General features: G+C 40.4%; 1 protein-coding gene across 6 annotated transcripts in view; it reads right to left on the reverse strand.

Annotated features, from left to right (window-relative positions):
* The window catches only part of FHOD3 (formin homology 2 domain containing 3), a 625903-nt gene that overhangs the window by 160659 nt on the left and 442082 nt on the right, over window positions 1–23162 (reverse strand). For all 6 annotated transcript variants that reach the window (XM_073332694.1, XM_073332693.1, XM_073332692.1 and 3 more), the window contains exons 7-10: window positions 20998–21109; window positions 10899–10993; window positions 7191–7334; window positions 3251–3489 (exon numbers count right to left, since the gene is read on the reverse strand). In XM_073332694.1, coding sequence (XP_073188795.1) covers window positions 3251–3489; window positions 7191–7334; window positions 10899–10993; window positions 20998–21109 — 590 coding nt within the window. The remainder of the gene's footprint in view (window positions 1–3250; window positions 3490–7190; window positions 7335–10898; window positions 10994–20997; window positions 21110–23162) is intronic.

The raw sequence follows: 23162 nt of genomic DNA on the forward strand, positions 1-23162 counted from the left end.
CCTTAGTTAAGACAATGCTCCAGATACTTGTTTGTATGGGCAATGGAGGTGGGACTGTGGACCCACAACAAACATGCCTCCATGGGGAGTTTGCTGCTTGCTGAAATTTTTCAGAATTGGAACAGTATGCATTGAAATTGCAATATTTTGGTGAAAAACAACAAACATATTTTGAAGACATTTTTGCAGGGTTTTTTTGCCCATGTTTCCACCAACTCTGTGACTAAACTCAGATACAACATGAATAAAAACTTACTAAGATTCCATAGGAACCATATTTCTATAAAAAAAAGAAAAGAGACATCTCTATCAAATTACCTAACATAAATCTGTGTTGTTTAGTTTTGAGGCCAGGATGTGCCCTTTAGAAAATAATATTCCTACTTCTCAGGCACAATGACTAGCCCACAAAATGACTATTTTGAAACAATAGTCCATAACGTCTTCTCTGCATAGCGATCCTGAAAGGGAATGGGAAAATGGTACCCTTAAGTAGTAGCCAGGTGTGGCAAAAACATGGTCCAGAGTTCTGAGAGTCAGACTCATTTTCATTAATACAAGAACTTCTGGTCCCAACAGGCAAATATTCTACCTTGATCTAACTGCTGAACCATATGCCTTTACTCTCGCCCTAATGCTGTCATATTGGTTTCAGGAGTTAAAAAAAACAATTAAGTCTGGGACTAACAGATATGTGGTGTCTAGATGTTATTTTGATGCTTTAATGTTTATAGCTTGGGAAACAGGATGCAGCCAATGCAAATAATGAATCAGAGTGGTTAGCTATGCTTTTAAATACTTCAAGGCATTCTAAGACTTATACATTATATCAAAGTTAGCTCTTAAAAAACCCTTTATCAAATATGACAATTATATAGGCTTCTTTTCTGCATATCCAGAAAGAAACATAATCATGCAGATGACTAGTCAGCAAAGCAGGATATCTTCTCAAGAGGCTGAATGGCTGGAATTTCAAAGAGTCAGCTTTCAGGGATTTTCCAGGAGTGAAGAAACTACAGGCCCAACCTCTGGTATGGCAAGAACTGAGTGGGAGAATGAAGTGTAGTACTTTGCTCCTGCCCACTGCCAATACATCCAGAGCTGGGGCCAAGATCTGTCCCAAAATGGTTAAAATATAGATGACAAAGAAAGTGACTAGCATAATATCAGGTCCAAAAGGAGATGAACACAGATTTAAACAGAGAGGGCATTAGAGGGTTGTGTGTTGGGGATTAGGATGGTGTGATTTGGGACAGACTGTTTTTTCCATCTGGTGTTATACATTCTCCAGTTCCCAGCTATGAAACAAAGAAAACAATAGGGTGAATGCAAATGACAAAAAAATCATCAAACTGACCAACTGTAATGTACCTCAGGAAGGATAACTCAGTGTGCTTGCATGTCTTTGATTACAACAGAATAATCAATCCAGGATCATTGTGGAGTCAAAGCACTGAAATAAAATGCATTTCTTCCACCCAAATGCATCACCCTAAGGAGTCAATCACACCCACTGTATGTGTTCCAGACACCAAAAGGTAATGAAAAAGCCCAGAACCATGCAAGAGGTGTTCCATGCAGAGCAACTGCAGCAACACTCACACTGAAGATGTTTGAAGTTCAGCCTCAAATGCACGGTCATCCTTGTCATCAGCCTGTAAGACCACGAGGCCCTCAGACTCAAATTCACTATAGACCCAGCCAAAAACAAGCATGAAAGAGATGTCAAATGAAAACATGGAATGATGACAAATGCATTGGACATAGAGAGCTGATCTAAACTACTGCTTAAGTCGATAGAACTTACATCGCTCAGGGGTGTGAAAACAACATCTCCATTGTGCGACGTACATCGACTTACAGCAATGTTTACACCATGCTATGTCTTGCACCTCTCGCAGAGGTGGAATAATTATGCCAACGTGAAAGTGCTCTCCTGTCAGCACAGTGTGTCTTCACCAGATACGTCACAGCGGCGTAGCTGCAATGTACTGCGGTAGTGTAGACTTACCCTCAATATACTGAGAAGCCACTATGCGGTATATGACATACCACTACTACTTAATAGTCCTGGAGCCTTAAAATTTCACGTATTCTGAAGGAAGGGTCTTTTTAAGAGGAATCCATTGTTATTCAGTAAAATTTACTTTGCAAGGTAGGAAATTTCCTACATGACTGGCAGAATTTTGAGGCTCCAGGATTGTATATAGTATCTTCCATCAGAAATGCTCAAAGAACTTCACAAATGTTAAGTCTTCATTTGTTTGATGTGCTTCAGTTTCTGGTTTCCCAGCTCAAGACACTTTGTGCCTGGTTTTCAGAGGTGCTGACAATCAACAACTCCCACTTTTCTCTAACAAAACCCTGTCCAGATGAACTGGAATGGCAGTGGCAATAAACAAAATTTAAACATCTGTCAGTTTTCATTTTTGTCTTATAATGCCAATAAATACCTCAGTCCAGAGCACTTTTCAAGCAGTAATAACCAGCTAGATTGAATGGCTAGCCTTGGTCCTGGGCCACTGATTCCATCCCCAGTTGGTCATTATTGCATCTCATTTGTTAATTCTTAAATATAACATCACATCTATTAAAAACAACAGCTCAGCCTTGAAAGAAAATACACGTTTTGGAGCACTGATTGTAAAAAGAAAATGTCTCACATGAATTCATTCCAACCAAACAACCAATAACTTTGCACAAGTGTCATAAATCTTGATGTTTATGATTTCACCAGGGCCTCCCTGTAGAATTTGAATCTTCTACTATATGGATATATCAGATGGAAATTCTGTCCATATATTACAATAGATGAAAATTCTATCAATAAATGTTGTTCAGATCTCACCCTATTAATGTTTTATCTCATGCCATTCATGTCATTCCTGTGGGACAAATGGTAATACAGACTCAGGAATGTATTTGTTTATTTTACAGATCACTTTGAAGGTTTGTTTCTTCTAAAAATTAATGAAATATAGTACTGACAGGCAGCTATTCATAGGGAACATATAGATCTTAAAGGCAGGTGAATATAGAAGAACCAAGTGATCACACCTTTCTTCCTTTAAACCTCTGGTAGCGTTTTACCTTTTTGTCCATTAAGATACATTCTGAATAAAGCAAGAAAGGCAGGAGAAAATGAAATAACTGAACAGTTTACCATGATCAGAGTCAATGATGTGCAATGAATACAACAGAAAGGAACAACAATGAGAATAAAGGTATGTTTCTTGTCTCAAGCACTTACTTCTCACTAAGATCTTCAATATGCTGCCCATGGCCTAACATGAAGCTTGGGCTCGACTGACTGCAGGGACTTGCAGGAGCTGATAAAGTGCTTTTGATGCTCTGGGCTGAATGTCTCCGGCTTCTCCTGCGCTCTAACCCCCTTCGTTCACTGGAGCCAAGACTGGCCCTTCTTCTATCTTTGCGCCCATTGGGAGGGGGATCAGCAGTCTCGTCTCCATCCTCATGTCTCAGTGTCATCTGAAAGGAACAAAAGGGGAGACTTTTCACACGTTATCTCTAGATTTCCTATGTTTTCACTCACGTTTTAACAATGAATATGTAGCTGCACATCATCCCCAATCATGAAGTCATTGCTCCCAGCAGAACTTAACTGACTCTTACTATACTCACCATTACAACAGCTACTCCTCGTTAAATGCTACATACTCATCTTACTGCTGCTATTCATACACTGGGATTGCATAGACCCCCTCATCTGCAGATCTTCGAGAGCTCTGTAAACATTTAGGCTGGGATTTTCAAAATCTAAGGGAGTTAGATGTCTAGCTCCCATTATATTACAGTGGGATTTGGGGACCGCATTCCCTTACGCCTTTGAAAATCCCTGGGAGAAAATCTGGCCATATTTAATTCAATGGTAAAATTCTTACCAACTTCAAAAGGGACAGGATTTTACCTTGAGTCTTGTGAATTGCCACTCCACCACTGGAGGTAATGATATACAATCCTCATTTTATAGATGAGGAAACTGAGCCACAGAGAGGTTAAGTGATTTACTAAAGTCCCACAGGAAGTCTGGGACAGGTCCATAAACAAAATCCACATCTCTTGAAACTCAGTCTGGCCATTAGATTTTCTACTCTCTAGAAAGTAGTTACATGAGGGCATGGAGATATTATACATAGCGGACTACTTTGGAGCTTTACAAATGTTGCTACAATCTGTTGCCTGATCTTTAGATTATGTATTAAATTATACTGATTACTTAAGAATCCCCAGTTATCACTTTGAGGGCTGTCAGGTTCTTGCCCCAAGATCAGTCCCAGTATTATTCAAATTATTATGTAATTGGGAACCCCAATGTGCGCAGTTGTAACACTCACCCTATAGCAACTCTTTTATATTTACAAATATAGTTTAATAATACATTTAACACAGTCACAAACACCCCAATTCAGTAAGACAGAGATACTACAGAATGTACATCTGCACATCCATATACTCACATCATCTCCTGTAGAACAACCTGAAACGCTAGCCATCATCTTCCCTCATCACCTTCCCCATCATCAACAGTAAAAAGAAAAGGAGGACTTGTGGCACCTTAGAGACTAACCAATTTATTAGAGCATAAGCTTTCGTGAGCTACAGCTCACTTCCTCAGATGCATATCGTGGAAACTGCAGCAGGCTTTATATATACACAGAGAATATGAAACAATACCTATTCCCACCCCACTGTCCTGCTGGTAATAGCTTATCTAAAGTGATTTCCAGCACAAATCCAGGTTTTCTCACCCTCCAGCCCCCCTTTGTTTGGGGGGCTGGAGGGTGAGAAAACCTGGATTTGTGCTGGAAATCACTTTAGATAAGCTATTACCAGCAGGACAGTGGAGTGGGAATAGGTATTGTTTCATATTCTCTGTGTATATATAAAGCCTGCTGCAGTTTCCACGATATGCATCTGAGGAAGTGAGCTGTAGCTCACGAAAGCTTATGCTCTAATAAATTGGTTAGTCTCTAAGGTGCCACAAGTCCTCCTTTTCTTTTTGCGAATACAGACTAACACGGCTGTTACTCTGAAACCTATCATCAACAGTGACCATCATTCTGGCATCTCCCAAGGACGACATCTCCTCGTCCTCCTGCTGCTCCTAGGCTGGGATGCCACTTTTATAATATGTTACGCTGACACTGCTATGTTTGATGCATATTCAGTAGGTGATTTTCCCCCTTTTCCTTATTTGTATTTCCTCACCTTACTAACCTTTTCCCTATAGATTAGTATATCAAAGATCTCCACCCATTATCATATAAGTCCATTTGTTACCATGGCCCTTTTGTGGTTAGGTATAACATTTTTATTTCTGTCCTAACTGGTTATTTCGGTTCTTTCCAAGTTCCAAGGTGTGGTATACCTGTTAAATTTAAAAGGGTATGAACTTAGGAAAGCCCCTGTGCCAACCTGCTTTAACATATCCTCCATGTTAAAGGTCGCAGCCATATATGGACCTTATGCTTTAGCTCATCACCATCTATCTCAGTGAAAGGTCGCAAACATATGTATGCAAACTGCCTTAGCTCAACATACAGGATGTGACCTGCAGGTCCCTTGTGTTATAGCCAAAATATACTCTAATATAAACCTGTAAACTTATTATGATAAAACAAAGAATCAAACTCATACAAAAATAAGAAACTTATAAGAAAAGATATACAGGCAAGCAAGCAAGCTAGCCTTAGATGGCAGGTTTCAGAGTAACAGCCGTGTTAGTCTGTATTCGCAAAAAGAAAAGGAGTACTTGTGGCACCTTAGAGACTAACCAATTTATTTGAGCATGAGCTTTCGTGAGCTACAGCTCACTTCATCCGATGAAGTAGCCTTAGATGTATCTCATGTACCTGTTAGAGACATCAGTTTATTGCCTGGACACTTCTGTTGAATTCTGTACCTGTGATCAGAACTTCCCCATAAACTCTATTTTCAGCTCCCCAAATACTTGGTGTTTTCAATTGGGCCATTTTCTGTGCAAAGTTTATCTGTTCAAAGTTCACAGGCCTCAAGCCTTATCCTAACTTGCTGAAGATAATGTCTTACAGGATACAGGCCTGTAGATTTCTTCCATTACCGCTGAATATAATGCAAAGCAGAATATAATGCAAAGCAGTACATACAATAAAGGCAAGCTAGCCCACTGGCCTACAGATTTCTTCTCAACCAAGGAAGAAATTAACACACTTTCATGCCAGCTTAATATCTTTATCTGTTTTTACCACTCTCTCAATAAAATTGAGAAAACCTGCTCTTGTCAACTTGTATCATGATGGATTTCAAAAACCAGAGAGGACGTTTCTGGACCTTATTCTCCAATGAGCCACATAAGTTTTCAGTTGGTGTGACTACATTCAGTTGAGCATTAGGGCCTCTGTTCCTACGTTTTGCCTGACTCATCAAACACCGGTATAAATGAGGAGTAATTCCACTACAATCAATGGAGTTACCACAGGGTAAACCTGGCATAAGAAAGAAGAGAAGCAGGCCCAACGTCTCTGCAGCTGGACTTAGTACTAGAGGCAGTAATTTCATTTCACCGCACCATGACATAAATTCACATGCACTTTATATTACTTTCGGCCTAAAAAAAGCAAAGTCTGAAAAGTGTCTAATCGTTATGAAACCAAATATTCTATCTTTGCACATAAATATTTCACAGGTGGTGAATGTGGAGTCAGTCATTACCCAATCACTGCAAGTCGGGTAGGAATTAATCCAGTATAAACTCATAAACAAGGACTCACTGGGCAATCAATTGTGGAGAGAGCCGTGTATGTGAAGTTGATGTAGGCTGGACATTTTTTTGTGCACTGAATGCTTTTGCATATGGAAAGAACTTTTACTGACGTAGGGAGTCTGATGTGTAACTAGCAGTTTGAGAAAGAGTTTTAATTGCAGGCAGAACTGCCTCTAAAGAGGCTAGTAAATGTGCTGTTTCACCTTGACATATAACCTATCTCTAATATGAAATGCATTTGTACTGCATGTAGTCATGTACCGGAGTAGGTCACATATACGAATGTGTGTAACACTTCCAGGAACCAGATGTTTTTCTTTTAAAAGAAAATAGATAACCAAGTTTCACCTAGGTTACATATTCCCCATACCCAGCTTTGAAGTTTGCACAAGCTGTAAGATGCATAAAACAGGGAATGTTATGTTACCTCATAAATGTTAAATTGCTCAACTAAGTCCAAGTCTGTTCCTTTCTTGTTCAAGTGTCTCTGTGAAATAGTTTCGATGCCTAGCTCTTCCAGACAGTCCACCACGTCATAGAAAGAGTCCTGATCTGGCAACCCCGACAGCGTCTGAGAATCAAAGGGACAACATTGACATTGATTTGTTTTGAAGAGAATTAAAAAAGTTTTACAAGAATTTGTAAGTGGCAGTGTACGTGAGTGTGGTTAAACAAGAAACAAAGAGTGGGGTTAGTGAGACACAGCTAGAAAAAAACAAAACATCAAGTGGAGCAGAGTCTAACCAAAAACTCTGGGAAAATATGTAAAAAAAAAGATAACAAACAAAACAATATATATATATATATATATATATATATTTAAATATATATAACAATATATATTTGGATCCTTCCCTGGTTCTACTTAACTGCAGAACTAAAAAGCAGCAAATATTAAGATATTAAGCACAGGAACAAAAGCAGAGAGAGAGAGAGAAAAAAAATTAAAAAAGGTTTATCTGAGCAAGGCAAGCTGGTTTCCTATTGATTCCTGTCTCTTCAGCCTTAAGGAGAAGGGTGAGCCACACAGCTGATTGATGCTCAGCCAGCAACAATCATCCCAAGCCATGTGCCTACTGTCTTCAAGTCCTTAGGTAATAGTAGTATTCTTAATGTACAAGTTGATCTAGACAGCAGAAATATCAGTTCCTTCCTTCCTTTTCATTCTTTAAAATCTTACTGAAGGGATACTTGCTACCTTGTCCAAAGGGTCTTATTAAGAGTTTCAGCATATATAAAGCATTTCTAATTGTGACAAACATTTACCATTAAAAGTAGAGAGACACTTTCACAGACTTGAAAATAAAGAATATTTATATAAAAATAATTTACTCCACAATAACTTTTTGAACTCCCATTTCTATTTGTTTCTGGGTTTAATACAGAGCTTTTCTTATCACAGTCTAGACTTTTTTTGGTGGGTGAATTCACAATATTACCATTAGTCACACACTGCTACTGTGCAGTGAAGTCATAGTACAGGTTGTACTGCAATATGCCCTCCCAGCCTAGTATTGAAAATGACTGCCATGTGATGAATCCATTATTATGGCTCAACAGCAGAATGAAGTCAGGGAGAAGATGAACTATTGGAGAGAGTTTCAGAGTAGCAGCCATGTTAGTCTGTATTCACAAAAAGAAAAGGAGGACTTGTGGAACTTTAGAGACTAACCAATTTATCTGAGCATCAGCTTTCGTGAGCTACAGCTCACTTCATTCAGTCTTTCCACTTTATGCATCCGATGAAGTCAGCTGCAGCTCACGAAAGCTGATGCTCAGATAAATTGGTTAGTCTCTAAGGTGCCACAAGTACTCCTTTTCTTATTGGAGAGAGATTTGTTTAAACAGAAATGGGCCTGATTCTCTGTTGCTCTTTTGACTTCTGGCAGTCATTTACATCATTGCAAAGTGGGTGTAATGTACTGCTATTTTGATTTGGTAGCATTTTACACTCAGTTTATGTTGTTGTTAATGACTATACAAGGTGCAGGGCAAGTGAGAATCAGGTCCAAATAAGCTTAAGAGCCTAATTCTGCCACTCATGTTGAGTAGCACCTTATTACAAGTAGTATGCAAGCCAGTTTAGAGCATGATGTTACCCAGTGTGCATAAGTGTGGCAGAATTGGTCTCTTAGGCTAGGTCTACACGACCCTCCTAAAAAAAAAGTTACAAGGAGGAATGATGGGCTCAGACCTAAAGAAATCCACTGTGGGATGAAAATAAGTCAATACGGGATGAAGTAATAAAACAAATGCTAGTGGCTGACAATTCCCAGACAAGATTAAGAGGTATAACCCCCAGAAAGAGGGAACCCAGTATGAAATACAACATTGCATGAAATGGGCATGGAAAAAGACTCCTGGGGACATGTTTTCCTGCTTTAGTGGGAGTTACATACATATGTGAATCGAGAAATGCCTTTCAGAAGGTCTCTTATCCTAATGAAGTCATGGGAGTTTTGCCACTGATTTCAACAGGACCACGAGTTGGTTTTAAATGAAACATCATGACAACAGTGATGTTACTGGGGGATCTGGCGCTACCAGGCTGTTTCCAAGGGCAATTCCAAGCATTAAAAGAGAAGCTACTTTACCAAAAAGCATTTACTGTAGTCATGAACAAGAGCTTGAGAAAGTACTATGCAGTAGGAATAAATTCATATTGTGATTTATGACCAGAATTGACAAACTGAAGGTACTTGAACGAATATAATGAATTTAACAGGTCATAATGTTAGTAACACTCTGACCTGTTAAACAAAACCATAAAGCACAATGATATTTTGGTTCCTAAATACATTCTGGCTTTCTGTCTTCTTTAAAAGGTCAGTTTTAAAAATCTGACTCATTTGATGATTACTTTAGCGGTTAAGAACTTTTTTCTAACTAGCTTCTCATTTTTATGGCCTTTCGGTTTTATTTTGTGTGTGTACATGCATATTTTAGATAACATTTGATTTTACAATGGAACAGCTACTTGTAATAAAAACCTTTGAGAACGATAAACAAGAAAAAAAAAATCATGGCACCTTTTCCTTTTCAAACAGAAACCCTTTCATTAGCACTCAGACCTGTTAAATTCATTACACTCGATGCATAGAGAAAAAAAATCAAATGTTCTGGAACCATCAAATTGCGCACAAAGCTAGCCTTTGTAACCATGGGATCTTATTACCATTATGCTTGTCCGCCCCATCCCTATGGTTTGTTACACTCATTTGTTGAGTCTTTTTTTCTAATTAAATTTTGAGCTCTTTGGAGACAGGAACTGTGTCTCCCTATGTGATGGCACAACACCTAGCAAAATGGAGTCCTGATCCTGGTTGGCGCCGTTACACAAATGATAAATAACAAGAGTAACCATCAGTTTTATTCATACTGGTAGGCTGGCATAATGATGTGAACTAACCTTCAGAAAGCTGCCCCGGAGTTTACTGATCCATAATCTGCCACTCCCATCTAGTGCTCACACTACTGTCCTTACCTGTCTCCTGTGCCCCCCAAAATCCCTGTCCTCCACCACCCCACCCACCACAGACTCTCAAACACCTAAACCCCTCTTTCTATCTGCCTAAACCTCACACAATCCCAAAGCACCACAGCATTCACTTCAAGTGAATATGCTCTCATACCTCTCCCTCTACCCAACTGCTCAGACTTCCCACCACACCAGCCAATTAATTTGAAAAGAACTTCTCTTTCAGCTACTATAAAGCCTCATTTTCCTCACTAACCTGGAGATCTGGTAGTATTCTAAGGGATGGAAAAGAGAAGATGAAAAGAGAAGGCCTGAATTTTACAGCTGTTGCATGTTGAGATTAAACAGCCTTTGAATATTTATTTTACTTATACAAAGACATATTTAGTGCCCCCCATCATGGCATCTGCTGTTGTTAATGTTATATTTACAAAAACGGAGTAGAGTGGTGGCCAAAGGCACAGTACTAAAACAACAAATAGTGTTCTCTAGATAAGGTTAATCCAGTTTGGCTTTGAGTGGCTTGCACTGTAAGTTCTTGGGACAAGACTGGTCTTGCTATATATCTGCCAAATGCCCACAATGCCTTTGAGCATTATGTAACTGAAAATAAATGAGTACTAATATTGCTAATGATATTAATGTGTTAAAACAAACCTTGTTAACTAAGGTCATTGCATAAACCAGCAGTTCAGTGTCAACCCCGTCCTTTTCCTCCAGGATCTCCATAATGTTGGACCATGGCTTGGCTCCTAAGAGTAAAACAGAAACAGTAGCTCATCATGTAATCTAGAAAAATGAACAGGTTCAGACAATATGTACCACAGATTCATAATAGCAAATGGTTAGATAAATTGCTAAACAATTAGTTTGTACAGTTCTTTGATGCATCAATATTTACACCTATATAGCCAACGATAATGCTTAGTCCTGCCATGAGTGCAGAGGACTGGACTAGATGACCTCTCAAGGTCCCTTCTAGTCCTATGATTCTATGATATTACAGTTGTATAGTGTATTATTGGGACAGGTACCTATATCACGACAAGTACTGATGACTGAAATAAAGACGACTGCATTGAATCCCAATTTATGCTTCCCAGATAAAAAGCATCAGTGCAAGAGTGATATATCTTTTGTCCTAATTTTTACCTGAATTATTTTAATAACCCCTCCCTACATCTCCCCCCCCCCACACACACACTTCAAAGGTGATTCTCTCAGTTTTACTCAGTAAGGGAAATACTATATATTTGTTTTGGCTCATATACTTACAAAATCTGTGAAAAGCAAGGTGACTTAATAGCCTATTGCTCCAAATAAAGTAATTCTATAGGTCTTTAGGAAAATGGCTGGTAGTCTCAAGCTAAAGTCTTATGTCTGAGATGCTCTGCAAAACCATCACATTTATTTGGCTGAGGTGGATATATGTACTCAAGAAAGAGCCAAAACTGATCTATCAAGGAAACTGAACCGGATAATGAAGGATCCAAGTTCAGACAGTAGTGTTTGAAGTAAATGTGAGGATCAGGAGGGAAATCAGAAAGCTATCAACTATTTACCTGGAGAAACTAATTCAACTACATGATCAGCAGAGCTGGAAGGCATTCTCTGAAATGCAGAGAAATGATTCAGACCAATCTTCACAGAAATCCACCTCCATAACTCTACCCGCAGGATATGGAGTGACAATACACTCATATAATGAAACTCGAGAGATTCTTCATCAGAACCTGTCATTAGGTGATCAGTGACCCCAAAGATAGGATGCTGTAGCCTAACAAACAATCCTTTTGTGGTTGTCATATACACCACATGAGTTATCATCATAACTCTGCGAGCAATCTCTCATTCACACTGCTTTCAAATTTATATCCTGCCACACACATGCAAATCTCCCATTGACTTAATTGAGAACGCCATTCACAAAGCGATGGCAGTTTATAGTGTGCAAAGTTCCTTACACATGAACATTCAGACAGTGGAATGTTCCCATTTTCAGTTCCTTTACTTTTATTGATACCAATATTCTCCAATCCTCACTGCAAACAAAACAAAACAGAAAGCTTTTGGCAGCTTCCATATCAAAGGCAAAGGTACAAAAAGGCTGGAGATACATTCATAGAATATCAGGGTTGGAAGGGGCCTTAGGAGGTCATCTAGTCCAACCTCCTGCTCAAAGCAGGACCAATCCCCAGTTTTTGCCCAAGATCCCTAAATGGCCCCCTGAAGGATTAAACTCACAACCCTGGGTTTAGCAGGCCAATGCTCAAACCACTGAGCTATCCCTACTGCTCAGTATTTTTTCTAATGCATTAATTAAAACACTATTCTGTTATGAGCTTTTCCAGTTCCACTTGCCTTCTCTTCATTTGCCTCTCTACATAAACAGACATTTTTGTGCAAGGAACACACGTTCAAAAGACATGTGGAACAAATTCACTCTGCTCAAATAAGATATATGATTGGGAGGAATGATATCCTCACTACAAAAATGTCTTCCTGTGGTTTCTAATGAAAAAAGAAAAAAAGTAAGAAAACAAGAAAGAGAGAGAGAGAGAAACAAAAAGGGGAAATTATATTATTCTGACCGACAACAGTGCTATTTGTAAGGAAGTGAATTGTCAATAACATGACAAATTAATTACTTAATCCTTGATTTATGATTCAGTGAAAGATCTTCTCGGGGGGGGAGAATGCCTTTTATTCTGTAGCTAGACAGTCCTTATTTTGATTAGAACAATTCCATTTTGTTTTTTAAATGCAATATCTTGGTATTCTACCATTCCACATTCTCCTGCCTGTTTCCATGTAAAGATGACATCCACAGGTACCCATGAAAGCACAAACTTAGCTAGCCTACACCCATTGCTTCGCTGCTTTCCGGGTGTATAATTTTAATCTGTCAGTCAGACACTGTTATCAGCAAGCCACTTCAGCAGTACTTGCTTTTCAGAAGGTAATCGGCTGTTGTTGTTTACAAAAGGCCATTTCCTGACACATACCATGGAAATTCTGGATCAGATGCTCAGCTAGCGTAAATCAATGTAGCTCTAGTGACTTCAATGGAGCTACTCCAATTTACGCTAGATGAGGATGTGACAATTGCATCTAGGCTGCCCATTTTCTCATTCTCCAACCTGGAGACTCTCATAAATAACCAACCTTCCATACAAACAGACTTTATTAAAATAAGACAAAAAGAACAGGAGGACTCGTGGCACCTTAGAGACTAACAAATTTATTAGAGCATAAGCTTTTGTGAGCTACAGCTCACTTCATCGACGAAAGCTTATGCTCTAATAAATCTGTTAGTCTCTAAGGTGCCTCAAGTCCTCCTTTTCTTTTTGTGGATACAGACTAACACGGCTGCTACTCTGAAACCTAAAATAAGACAGGAGATCTACATTACACACTTCACCTCTCTACAAAGGAAAAAGGACTGTAAAGCTATCTAAAATCCTACCTGCCACATGGGGCCACAACAATGGTACCCCTAAATCACCCAGCAATATCATCAATCTATCCAGCTACACACTTAGCCCGGCAGAATAGTCTGTTCTATCTCGGGGACTCTATTTTTGTCCCACCGCCCCCACAAACATGATACAGTTTTGCGGTGATCTGGAAGCCTACTTTCGCCGTCTCTGACTCAAAGAATACTTTCAAGATAACACTGAACAGCGCAGATATCCTCCCACACAGATATCCTCCCACCAACAGCACAAGAAGAAGAACTACACATGGACTTCTCCTGAGGGTCGAAAAGACAGTCTGGACCTATACATAGAGTGCTTCCGCCGATCTGCACAGGCAGAAATTGTGGAAAAACAACATTGCTTGCCTCATAACCTAAGTCGTGCAGAATGCAATGCCATCCAGGGTCTCAGAAACAACCCTGACTTTATAATCAAAGAGGCTGATAAAGGAGGTGCTGTTGTCATCATGAACAGGTCTGACTACCAAAAGGAGGCTGCCAGACAACTCTCCAATACCAAATTCTACAGGCCACTTTCCTCAGATCCCACTGAGGAATACACTAAGAAACTGCACCGTCTACTCAGGACACTCTCTACACTAACACAGGAACAAATCAGCATACCCTTAGAGCCCCGACCGAGGCTATTCTATCTACTACCCAAGATCCATAAACCCGGAAATCCTGGACGCCCCACCATCTCAGGCATTGGCACTCTCACTGAAGGACTGTCCGGATATGTGGACTCTCTACTCAGACCCTACTCCACCAGTACTCCCAGGTAGCTCCGTGACACCACTGATTTCCTGAGAAAACTACAATGCATTGGTGATCTTCCAGAAAACACCATCCTAGCCACCATGTACGTAGAGGCTCTCTACACAAACATCCCACACACAGATGGAATACAAGCTGTCAGGAACAGTATCCCTGACAGGTTTCAGAGTAGCAGCCGTGTTAGTCTGTATTCGCAAAAAGAAAAGGAGTACTAGTGGCACCTTAGAGACTAACCAATTTATTTGAGCATAAGCTTTCGTGAGCTACAGCTCACTTCATTGGATGCATATTGGACAGTCTCTATGCATCCGATGAAGTGATCTGTAGCTCACAAAAGCTTATGCTCAAATAAATTGGTTAGTCTCTAAGGTGCCACTAGTACTCCTTTTCTTTCTGAGTATCCCTGATGATGCCACAGTACAACTGGTTGCTGAGCTCTGTGACTTTATTCTCATGCACAATTATTTTAAATTTGGTGACAATATATACCTCCAGACCAGTGGCACTGCTATGGGCACCCGCATGGCCCCACAATATGCCAACATTTTTATGGCTGACCTCGAACAATGCTTCCTCAGCTCTCGCCACTCACGCCCCTTCTCTACCTACGCTGTATTGATGACATCTTTATTATCTAGACCCACGGGAAGGAAACCCTGGAAGAATTCCACCATGATTTCAATAGCTTCCACCCCACCATCAACCTCAGCTTGGACCAATCTACACGGGAGGTCCACTTCCTAGACACCACGGTGCAAATAAGCGACAGTCACGTTAACACCACCGTATACCGAAAACCCAACGACCACTACGCCTACCTTCATGCCTCCAGCTTCCATCCCAGACACACCACACGATCCATTGTCTGCAGACAAGCACTGACGTACAACCACATTTGCTCCAACCCCTCAGACAGAGACCAACACTTACAAGATCTTCACCAAGCATTCTCAAAACTACGATACCCACACAAGGAAATAAGGAAACAGATCAACAGAGCCAGACATCTACCCAGAAGCCTCCTGCTGTGAGACAAGCCCAAGAAAGAAACCAACAGAACTCCACTGGCCATCACATACAGTCCTCAGCTAAAACCTCTCCAACGCATCATCAGTGATCTACAACCCATCCTGGACAAAGATTCCTCACTTTCAGAGGCCTTGGGAGGCAGGCCAGTCCCCGCACACAGACAACCCACTAACCTGAAGCATATTCTCACCAGCAACGACACACTGCACCATAATAACTCTAATTCAGGAACCAATCCATGCAACAAACCTCGATGCCAACTCTGCCCACATATCTACACCAGCGACACCATCACAGGACCTAACCAGATCAGCCACACCATCACCGGTTCATTCACCTGCACGTCCACCAATATAATCTACGCCTTCATGTGCCAGCAGTGCCCCTCTGCTATGTACATCGGCCAAACTGGACAGTCTCTATGTAAAAGGATAAAAGGACACAAATCAGAGATTAGGAATGTCAATATACAAAAACCTGTAGGAGAACACTTCAATCTCCCTGGACACACAACAGCAGATTTAAAGGTAGCCATCCTGCAGCAAAAAACTTCAGGACCAGACTTAAAAGAGAAAGTGCTGAGCTTCATTCATTTGCAAATTTGACACCATCAGCTCAGGATTAAACAAAGACTGTGAATGGCTAGCCAACTACAAAAGCGGTTTCTCCTCCCTTTGTGTTCACACCTCAACTGCTAGAAGAGGGCCTCATCTTCCCTGACTGAACTAACCTCATTATCCCTAGCCTGATTCTTGCTTGCATATTTATACCTGCCTCTGGAAATTTCCACTACATGCATCTGACGAAGTGGGTATTCACCCACGAAGGCTTATGCTCCAGTACATCTATTAGTCTATAAGGTGCCACAGGACTCTTTGCCGCTTTTACAGATCCAGACTAACATGGCTACCCCTCTGATACATTTTCTCATTGTGATCTTGAGGTGCACAATCAAAGAGAAAGCATGAGGTTACCTGTGAGGCTATCTTCTCTCATCTTAGAGACTAACAAGTTTATTTGGGCACAAGCTTTTGGGATATAACCACGAAAGCTTATGCCCAAATAAATTTGTTAGTCTCTAAGGTGCCACAATGACTCCTCATTGTTTTTATGGATATAGACTAACACGGCTACCCCTCTGAATTCTCTCATCTTGTTACTGAAGTGTGTATATGTCCTCTAAATTCGCAAGAGGCTGCAGCAAGACAATGACATTTATCTAGGAGCCTTGAAAAACATGAAGCTATATGCTTGCTTCTTCATTTTCCTTTATTCTTCCTACCTTCCCTTGAAGAGGAATATTCATATTGTGGAAAGCTTTCAAACATCTCAGACTACACATGAGTTCAAACCAAAACCACAGATCTGAACACTCCCAAATGTGAGGGAAATTTGTATCTAGATCCAAAAGCCCTGGCTTGTCACCAACTGTAATGGTCAGACCTCTTCAAACTTTGAAGACGTTCAAATTTTGAGTGAGAGCTAAACTTTTCAGGTCAGGCCTATCTTTACTGAAAAACTAAATCCATTTAATGTTCAGCTGTTTGGTTTTTTTTTTCTTTTTATACTGTTATCTACCTACATTTGTTAATTCCCAATGCTATGTGGTAAACAAATGTAGTCTCCATACAACTTGGCTCCTCCTCCTGCACAATCATGAAACAAAGGTAAAATGCTGAATTTGTGGCAACATTTTTTCTGACAGCAGACTGTGACATAAGGGGACGCAGTGTGGCCTACTAGACAGAACACTGGGCTGGGACTCATCTGACCTGGTTCTATTCCTAGTCCTGCCACTGATCTACAGGGTGACCTGGGGCACATCACTTCACCTCTCTGTGCCCCAAATTCTCCATCTGTAAAAAGGAGATGATGAAACTGACTCTGAAAAGTGCTTTGAGATCTGCTGATGAAGAGAGTTATTCAAGAGGTAGGCACCATTAAAAGCACAAGCTTATGACTTCCATGCAATACCAGTAGTAAAACTGATGAGAGAGAAAAATCAGGCTTCCTGAAGTGAACTGGAAGAATTTTCTTTCTCTGTATGTGTACCAGTGCCTTCCTACTGAATGGAACCAGAACTGCTCTCCTGTATGTCAGAGGCTTCCTATTGCTGACAGCTACTGGAGATTCTCCTTTAGCTGAAGCGTGGTGTTTTTGGGGAAGGATCATTTGAGCTTCCTTCACATTGCTGCCACTAAGTCCAGAGGGGCCATGGATGGTGTAAAGCACAGTGACAACCATTACGTCCTAGATGATCCAGAACACTTTAAATACAGTATATCCAAATAGTATATCTAGTTACTTCCTGAGTCTCTGACTATTTTTTGGCCTCTCCTTAAAACTGTGTGCATATGAATTTTGTTCAAATCTAATAAAAAAAGGAAGCTGAGTTTGGTGGGGTCAAAGTCTCCACATCACAGGGCAGACATGCAAGTAAACACAAATAGTTTTCTGTTCATGAAAAGCCCAGGAGAAGACGAATACCATAGGTGAGGAGTAAAGTGCAATTGGTACTGCTGTGTGAGAATTCATCCACTGAGAGAGGTTTATCTGTATATCTCTATTAGTCATAAGCACTAACAGGTGACAGCCTTTACATTTACGCTTGTTTTTTAAGTGTATAATGTGCATGTACATTCTTTCATCTGATTTTAGGAATATCAGTATTAAGCTCCTGAATATCTAACTCTGTTTTGATAAGGGAGGAAAACATGAACTATTCTGATATTACAGGCTGCTTACAAGCCATATAACAGCAGCCAAAGTTGCAGAAACAATACGCACAAACAGGATGTTATCAGGCTCAGTTCAGACACGGCGCTTTCATCTCTGAATTAAAAAAAAATGCTTGTGATAAAGTAGCAGCTGGAAGCACTGTAGAATTCCTACAGCACTTTCCAGCCTCCCCCCCCCCAGTACACAACCCTTCAATTGAAAGGAGAGAGTTCCCTTGGAGCTAAGAACAGACAGCAGACAAAAATTAAATAAGGGAGGGTGAGCAAGAGGGTGCTCCATATGTTCTAGGGACTGTACAGTTGCTCACCTATGATCTGCTTTTATCCATTATTAAGCCGGCAGCTTCTATAGAGCTTTGTATTTCAGTTTGCATATGGATGTACTCTAGCAGAGAAATCACAGATGGGATCACTTGGAAACAGGGTTGAATTATTAAAGTTGGGGATTTTTTTGGGGGGGTTAATCATGTGTGGTACACATGTTAAAGAATTATGTCATATCTCATCGCCTTGCATTTGAATGAAAAACAGGGCTTTTTTCAAAGCAGCATTGAACTTAATTAGTTAGCTCTAAGACTTATAATAAAATTTCCAAAACAAGGCATGTAACATATTCTTCCTCTTTTCTTCCATCTAATAAACAAATCTTTTAAAGCAGGTCTGCCACCGTTACAAGGCAGCAATTACCAACTGTAATTAAAAAGGCAGCATCACCACAAATAAAAAAGAAATGCTGTTCCTCTGATTACCTTAAAAAAAACCCAAACCCTAAACAGACAGGACAATAACACACACCTCCTCTTGTAGTTTCTTGTTTTACTCTTGAGGAATTTCTAATATAATTGAAAGGGACTTTTTTTTTTAAGCATAGTGGATATGTAAGGATAACAAGTTATTTGTAAAAAGAAAAGGAGGACTTGTGACACCTTAGAGACTAACAAATTTATTTGAGCATAAGCTTTCATGAGCTACAGCTCAACCATGATGCAATATGCCTCCCAGCTGGTATGAGAATTCCAATAATCTCCCACTTTGCTTTCAACAATCATCTAACCATAAGTATACTTTTTCAAAATTTTATGTTGATTTTCAAATTCTTTTATTACTTTTTTGGGGGAGTGAAATGTAGGCCCAAGGCCATCCTACCAGATATAAAAGGGGATGGCACATGGTAGCATGTTTTTTCCCCTTCTCCCTCCCCCCGCCATTGTTTAATGGTGTTTGCTAGCGCGGGAACAGCTGGTGATTTGAACATATTGAGAATATAAGTGAGTTCAGAGGGCTGAGGAAATACTACAATTGGCTATAAAAATAAATCATAGAACTCACTATTACATGAGCACTATAAGTACATTTCTGCTGTATAGCATTCTAAGGTTTATGGGTTTTAATTCAAAACAGAAAACCAACCTGAACAGTCCACATTTTTAAAGTATCCCCTTGCCTTCCACCCGGCTACAGAGGATTTATGGCTCTTTTTTAATCTTTTCAACACACCAATTCTGATAGTTAAAAGTGAAAACTGGTAACTTTCTCTTCTCTCCCTAACATCCCACACCCTGCTTCTGTTCCCACCAATCATTTGTTTTACTTTAACCATAACGAGTCTTTTGAAGAAGTTCAGCAGCAAGGCAACCATTCCAAGGATGGGAACTTTGTTTTAATCTCCATGTGTGTGAGACCACAACAATGGGTCTGCAGCCTCACAAACCTTTCTGGAGTCAAAGGAAGAGTTCAAACCAAAAGAGCATGTCCTTGGAGTTCTGCAATACTTTTGTGGGAAGAACCACCCAAAAAACCCCACCACAACATTTTTGTTCTTTTCTTAATTGTGTGCACATTTTTTAATACAAGTCTTTTTTCCTGGATGTAAAGGATGACAGGTCTCAGCATAGTATCTGCTGGAGGATTTTATTGCAATGCAACAAACAGACCATTTTCTATGTACAGTTCACACTGGTGCTATGTTTGTTTAGGTTTTTGGATGACAAAAGGACAACACTGATGACATGTTTTTTCTCCATGTTAGATGGCTGCTTTTAAGCAAGAAGAGAAAGCATGATCCTGAGGTTAGGGCACTCACTTACAACTTGGGAGACCAGAGTTCAATTCCTTGCTTTGCCACAGACTTCTTGTATGACAGAGGTAAGTCACTCAGTCTCTCATCTGTAAAATGGGGATGACAGCTTTTCCCTATCTCACAGAGATGTTGTGAAAATTATTACACTAGCAAATTGTGAGGCCCCTAGATATCCCAGTAATGAGGGCCATAGAGATAGATACGGGACCTTAGATAGACTAATTATGGAGAAGTTCCATATAGTCTTAGAGTCTTAGTAGGAAAACAAAGTAACTTCTACTGGCTGGTAACACTGAAGACTGGTTTCATCAATGTCTTTAATGTACATTTTCACTATGTGACGGATTCTGATATACTTATTCCTGTGAAATGGTATCTTACCCCACCAGCAGCCCTAATGAGACCCATGGAATTATTTAGAGAAGAAGGGTACTTCTCACAGTGACTCCGTGTTGTATTAATACTTTAAACATGTTTTTAAAAACAATCAAGCAGCAGTTCTGTAAAATGACTGTGGGACAAATAATCACTGAGGCAGATTCCTCTGGGATGAACAGACAAACACACACCACAGCTGAAATCTTGGCCTCACTGAGATCAATGGCAAAACTCTCAGTAAAGCCTAGATTTCACCCTATATTATCAGCTACTCACCTCTCTTCTCATCTACTGTGGATACTGCCTGGATTAAAAGTGGTGCATTAGATTCCGTATACTCCACAAACACCAGCTGCAGTTTCAGTGCTGTTTTTACCACCAGACGGAACTGAAAGAAAAGAAAGTAACTTGGTCATTCAGCAGCTGACAGTATTTCCAGATGTGCTGCATGCCACTGTACCAGATGTAAGCATTGCATTTTGGCTTGAGGCAGCAATGGCAACAATATGAGAGAATGAATATACTTGAGCCACATACATAAAAGTTCTGCACAGCGAGTTGGCCTCGCACTTCACTGATAGGACAGCACTCTCCCCATTAACTGCAGCTCAGTCTGAACTCCAAAACTAAGGCTCCAAAGCGCATAACAAACATGACAATACATTCCTCAGACCCCTAGTCAGTCCCTGGTCAAAGCATGGTAGACACTGAATCTACTGATCTGAGAACCTCATCTCCTAACACAGTATTTATTGTTCATTACTTGTGAGTGGTTAACATGGTCAGATTTCAAGCTCTTCCTCCCTCTCACGCAATTGGATATGATTTTCCCCTGCTTTCTTTTTCATTTCTTATAATATTTCTATTTAAACAGATTGAAATTCATTAAGCATGGGAACTGGGAGAAGTGTCTTTATACTTAGCTGTCCCAGAAAACACTATCATAAAATGGCCTTTTTGTACTCCAGCGGAGGGGAGCATTGAGTTTGCAACCTGCTAACAAGAAAACAAAAACTCCATCAATGAGTGGGGCCTCCCATCATGTATTCTCTGAGTTCAGAAACTTTGACTCCTAGGGTGAAATTCTGATCCAGCTGAAATCACTGGCAATTCCCAGTGACTTCAGTAGGGCCATAGTTTCATCCATAGATTTCTCAGTAACAGAGAGGAGGGTTTGTCTATGAGATAATTTCCAAAGCACACAGTGGGAGCAGTTAAACATTCTCATATAAACACCTACAGACCTGACTTCTGACAAAACCTTCTTCCCTGCAGGGTAAATTTCATCAAATAACACAGAGTCTCACATATAAAAGACTCTGAAGGAAGAAGAACTTTTAAACAAACAGGATTGTGCATGGCCAGTGGAGAGGAATTGTATCAGGATGGCTATTATGGGTTAAAACTATTCTATTCTCAACCCTCCAAATCCATGGATTTAAAGCTGGAGAAAAGGGTGATTGAACCAGCGTGGCTCACCCCTTGACAACTGAAGCTAAGTAATGCTGATTACAGATGAGCCAGACCTGGGAGGGATCCTAGTTTTCTATGATAAAAAAACCCACAAAATTCTCTGATTAAAAATACCCCATAAAAATTAATGTTTTTCTGCAATTAAAATGAAACGCTGAATTTAGTTTCTCTAGCCACAACGGGGAGCCCTGCTTCTCTAGCCCGGGGAGCTGAGCCACCTAGGGCTGCCAGCCTGAGCCCCACTGCCCAGGGCTCGAGCTCTCATCCCCGGTCCGGTTAATATGGAGAGCCAGACGATGGAGGCTTGGATAAATGGAGTTCTACAGCATATGTTTTTATTTTTTCACAAATGTAAAAACATTCTCTATAAAAATGCAAATTCTGTATTTTTCTGCAGCAAAGGGAATTTTCAGGATCCCTGCTTGTAAACGGCAGCAGAAGGGTGAGAGTCTGCAGAGAGAATGTGAAAGGCTCCTGCAGGGAAGACCTTGAGACCAAGGCTGCTGTGACAGAGAGGAGCTGCGGTAAATAGGAGGCTCCTGCTAGAGACCCAGACAGACAGGTTTGGGCCTGACAGCCTGAACCAGAAGGCTAAGCTCCAACCAAAGAAGGCCTGAGAAACTTTTGGGAGACTCCTGGGACTTACCTCTGGGAAGAAGGGCTGCAGACTCCCTGCCTAAAGGGAAAGAGTGAATTAACTGGGGTTTGGGCCAGTATATAAGGACTCAATAACTAGGACCCCAGTAGGGGAATGTTTTAATTATCTGTGGACTGTGAATTATTAAGGGGTACTGAAGAAGGAAGAAATTGGTAGCAGGACATGACAGAGTGACCTCTGCCATAAGGGGGGGGACTCAGTAAGCTGCCACCATGCTAGCGTGATACATAATTACTCTCAGAAATACACTCCAACATACTAGAATCGAGCTAGGCTCTGTAAGAATGGGTATTTGTAACTTTTATTTGGT

The sequence above is a fragment of the Lepidochelys kempii genome, chromosome 2 (assembly GCF_965140265.1).
Source record: "Lepidochelys kempii isolate rLepKem1 chromosome 2, rLepKem1.hap2, whole genome shotgun sequence".
NCBI classification, from domain to species: Eukaryota; Metazoa; Chordata; order Testudines; family Cheloniidae; genus Lepidochelys; species Lepidochelys kempii.